The sequence below is a fragment of the Poecilia reticulata genome, linkage group LG2 (assembly GCF_000633615.1).
Source record: "Poecilia reticulata strain Guanapo linkage group LG2, Guppy_female_1.0+MT, whole genome shotgun sequence".
NCBI lineage: Eukaryota > Metazoa > Chordata > Actinopteri > Cyprinodontiformes > Poeciliidae > Poecilia > Poecilia reticulata.
In genome coordinates this window covers 31,451,305-31,455,515 of record NC_024332.1, presented here as the reverse complement: position 1 = coordinate 31,455,515, position 4,211 = coordinate 31,451,305, and the positions used below count along the sequence as shown (strand labels likewise).

Here is a 4,211-nt window from a genome sequence, read left to right as displayed (position 1 = left end):
GGGGGGGCGCCGATCTATGTTTTCGCATCCACCTGAATAATGTGTAGTTGCGCCACTGACTGCACCATAAATTGGTGAGATTCTGAAACAGCAAAGCAGAATTTCACCCCCCCCCACACACACACACACACCTTACTATTAGAATAAATATCTTTCTTTCTGAAACACTCTGAGAATTACACCAAATGTATAAGGAAAAAGTGAGACCTATCAAAAGGTCCCACTTTTGTCTAATCAGCGACACCAAACTGAGCTCATGCACATGTTTTGTTTTGTGGCAAGTGTGTGACTACCCTTTGATCAATGGTTGTTTTTACCTTGAAACTTTACCCAGTCGCTTACTGTTGAATCATGAATACAGACTATAACTGAGAAAAAGCTGCACGGACTGGAGTAGTCTGCTCCATGTTGAACATTGTACACAGCATGCTGCACTGACTGTAGAACACACAATGCAGCGGGTTCATAGACACCCGCCAACGTGATTCAAAGAACCTTCTTATGAGCCATTTAAGGTTTATTTAAATAATTTATGCAATTAAACAAAACAAACAAAAAAAAACCACCATGATGGGACATAAAATGTGTTATGATTGGAAATAAACGTAATGTTAATTCAACAGCCAACAAATGAAAAGAAAGAAGAAGAAAAAAAAAAACATCCGGATGAGAAATTGATTATTGTGGCATTGACTGTCATTTTCTTTTCTTCAAAACAATGTTCTTATTTGGGGCTTTGCGTTTTCGCAAGTTGCCCCGGCGTGCACTCGTGCGCTCTCCTACCACTTCATTCGCCGGCGGCGCAGGGGAAGGAACACTGCCTCCAACTCCTGCCAGGGCATTTACAGCCATTGTGAGCCCAGTCACGGCACTGACCAGCTGCCTCGTGTGCGCCACGATGGCCTGAGCGTCACGGCGGAAAGCGCGCGCAACATTGGCTACGGCTCTGATCTCCTGCGCAATGGCCTGTAGTGAGTCCGTCTGATTTCGTTCCTGCATCCGCTCCAGATCAACGTCATCACAGTCAGGACACCTTCGGGGCCCCGCTGGGCAGTTTTCTGATGTAGGCACACTGGTGGAAGAAGGCGGCGACTTCCGGCCATCTGATAAAGTTTCACCAGCTAAGAATAAAGAAATTAACTTAGTTTTTAAATTAAGGTGGAAAGAAAACATTTGATTTATTTAATCCATTCATAGTGGATTAAATGAAGTGTTACTATGAGCATACCTTGGTTCACTATTTTTTGCGAGTCACATCCCTGGATTCCAACAATCTGCTCATCGCAAAACGTTTCCAGAAGCGTCTGCTCAGTTGTAGTGAGGGGGATCTCTTCTACTGGGGCCCCGATTGATTTGCTAGAGGTGGATTTATTGAGAGAAAGTTTTTCTTTTGTTCTCCTGCGAAAATCCTGCCATCTTCTTTTTACTTCATCGGGAGATCTTCTGGTTCGGCTCACAGCATTCACCTTTTCACAGATGGCCTCCCAAATCGCGTTTCTTCTGGCAACGCTTAGATGTTTCTGCTTCAGTTCTCCACTGTGAGCACACGTCTCCTCCACCAGCACCTTCAAAGCCAACGCTTCAAATTTCATTTTTCTTTTACGGCTGCTTTGCTCCCCCAAACGTTCCATGATGGCAGACAGTAGCACACGCAAAATCCTCCTTTAGATATCGCGGTTAGCACTACCTTTGCGGCAGTAACGAACTGCGCACGCAACACGGCCACTAATCACACGTGAAATGTATATGTTTTTTTTTTTTTTTTTTGCACAAGCAATTTAGCGCTCCTAAGCTCTAGACTCAGGTTCCGACACGAGGGTCGCACTATGAGCCGCCGAAGTCGCGAGATTGAGTATTCACGCGAGAGTATGTACCGGAAATTCCCCCTGCATAAACAGAAGCCGGTGTCGTGCCAAGATAGGTATCCCCCCGACAAAATACGTTCCCCTGCGTCGGGAGCGCGCGCGGGGCAGGGAGCGCGAATCCAGTAGACGAGGTACTATGAAAAAGTGAAAGACGTGCGTTTTTGCTTCATCTTAGTTGTAACAAAAATAAATTGTTGCCACGTGGTGTAGCATGTGATTATTTCAACACATACTTAGTTAATAGCAGGACGATCACATCTGTAAATATAAACACTGACGCTACATATATGCCATTCTTGTCCTGAAAAAATACTATTTGCTAAACAAAAACCCTCTTTCCTGAGTTGATCACTAACAACGGTTGTCTACTTTACTCTTGTGTTAATTCAAAGGGAAGGGAGTTTAATTTTTATTTCTATTGTACAAAATATTTACGTAACGCTTAAATAAAAGATTAAGTTCAASATAAATACAGAAGGACTGAATTATTTGGTACTGATAGTTGTTTGAGTTCCATATTTACACCTTGGAGCATCCACATTACATCTGTGTATGTTCAATATCTTCTTCACAATACAGTATACAGTATTCTAACATCAGGTATACTTCATTCCACACTGCCAGAATTTGCATCCCTACCTACTCCACCTATCAAGCAATTTAACTCTTTTTAATTCTTTCTGCCATAAATTTCCTCAGGGTAAGCCGAGAGATTTCCCCTGTTCGTTTGAAACAGTTGTAGCAGACAGATCTTGCTACAACTGTGGGCTCATCGCTGCAGCCCTCTGGGCTTTCTGCACTGTGACTGCTGGGTGGTTCCTCCAAGGCTCTCTTTGTGGTGGTGCTCCTGGGGGACTTCCCCCGTGCTCCAGGGGAATTTGGATGCCTGCTTTGGGTCCTGGAGGGCAGGTGTGTGGCTCCTCACACCCATTATTGAACATTCTTATACATACACATGTCTGGATTTAGAGATACACTTTGTTGAGCTGTGGTTGTCAGTAAATACATAATGTATTAATTAATACCGTGTTGTTGTTATATAGGTATATGTTGTTCATCGCTGAGATTCCATGGTTCTGTTTTTTTCCCCTCCTTCCTCTCTGCAGGATATCTATTCTTGTTTCTATCCTCTACCCCTATCTTCTTCATTCCATCACCGTGTCCATTACGTTTGAAATAAACCCAAAGCAATTGTACATCCATCCATTTTTATGAACCTTTCCAGATTGATAGATGGTCAAAGACTTTTAGAATCTGCTCTTAAATTTCCACACATGTAAACTTGATGTGTTGCCTTTTGCCTTCTACCCTTCATTAATGGAATCACTTGAAAACAGCTTTTTATGTTATCGTTGTCCAACATTATAATATTTGCTTGATCTGAAACATTTTGAAGCAATAACTTTTTCACAGTACTGTATGCACGCACCTTCCTGATGAAGATGCAGGTTAATGTTAATGGATAATGTTGAGTTTCGTTTGTTGCTACAGGCATCTACAACTCTATGTGCTGTTCATAAGTGAAACTATGAAAAGTGCGACGGAAATAAAGATAGACAAATTACCTGGAGATCACATTCACCTCCTTGATCACAAATTGGACAATCCAGAGGGTGGTTAGCCAGTAGGAACTCCATCACACCTTCTCTGTGTGAAATTCACCAAAAGTAAATTTCTAACAGATCATTGGAGAATCTTGTTTTGTTTTTTGTATTTTTTTTTATTAAAGAGAGCTCAGTTTTCACAGATCCAAGTTTTGGCAGAGTTTACCCACAAACAATAAACTTCTACATGAATCAAGCCATTTTCTCATAAATCAATTTAATCCTACCTCGCCTTCCTTGTTTTGTCAGAGTCGGTAAGGATATTCCAGCCTTTCATGACAGGCATGGCACAGGCTGCCACAGGCTGGAAGGTAAACACAGGATATAAGAAGCTGTGGCCGTTGTCTGTGTGAAAACAGGCAAAGGCCAGACTATCTATGTAGCCTAAACAATACCTTGGGAACTTTCTCAATTTCCACAAGACACATGCGACAGTTTCCAGCAACTGACAGGCGCTCGTGGTAGCAGAAACGGGGAATCTGCATCCCTGCCTTCTCACATGCCTGTGACAGAATACAGCCAGCATCACATCCAGAGAGAAGATATCCAGAAATCTCTTTAATTTGGATTATTTAATGGTGAAGAAAGCCATGTTAAGAAATACATGGAGTCTTTGTCAGATTACATTTAGACCCCATGGAAACAACAAATCATGGATCACTAGTTGGAAGTTGGTAGAAACACAAGTCAATAAAAAATAAAAAAAGTAAAATGCTTCAGGTATATATATATATATATATAT

The 4,211-nt window shown here is 41.9% G+C and overlaps 1 protein-coding gene across 3 annotated transcripts in view; it reads right to left on the bottom strand.

Moving 5' to 3' along the window:
* The window catches only part of LOC103458080 (NADH-ubiquinone oxidoreductase 75 kDa subunit, mitochondrial), a 12,517-nt gene that overhangs the window by 5,562 nt on the left and 2,744 nt on the right, over positions 1-4,211 (bottom strand). For 2 of the 3 annotated variants that reach the window (XM_017302248.1, XM_008398648.2), the window contains 3 exons: positions 3,865-3,972; positions 3,697-3,773; positions 3,431-3,512 (listed from right to left, as the gene is read on the bottom strand). In XM_017302248.1, coding sequence (XP_017157737.1) covers positions 3,431-3,512; positions 3,697-3,773; positions 3,865-3,972 — 267 coding nt within the window. Of the gene's footprint in view, positions 1-783; positions 1,122-1,228; positions 1,748-3,430; positions 3,513-3,696; positions 3,774-3,864; positions 3,973-4,211 lie in introns of those variants that run through there. The other variant, XM_017302247.1, reaches the window with a different exon arrangement.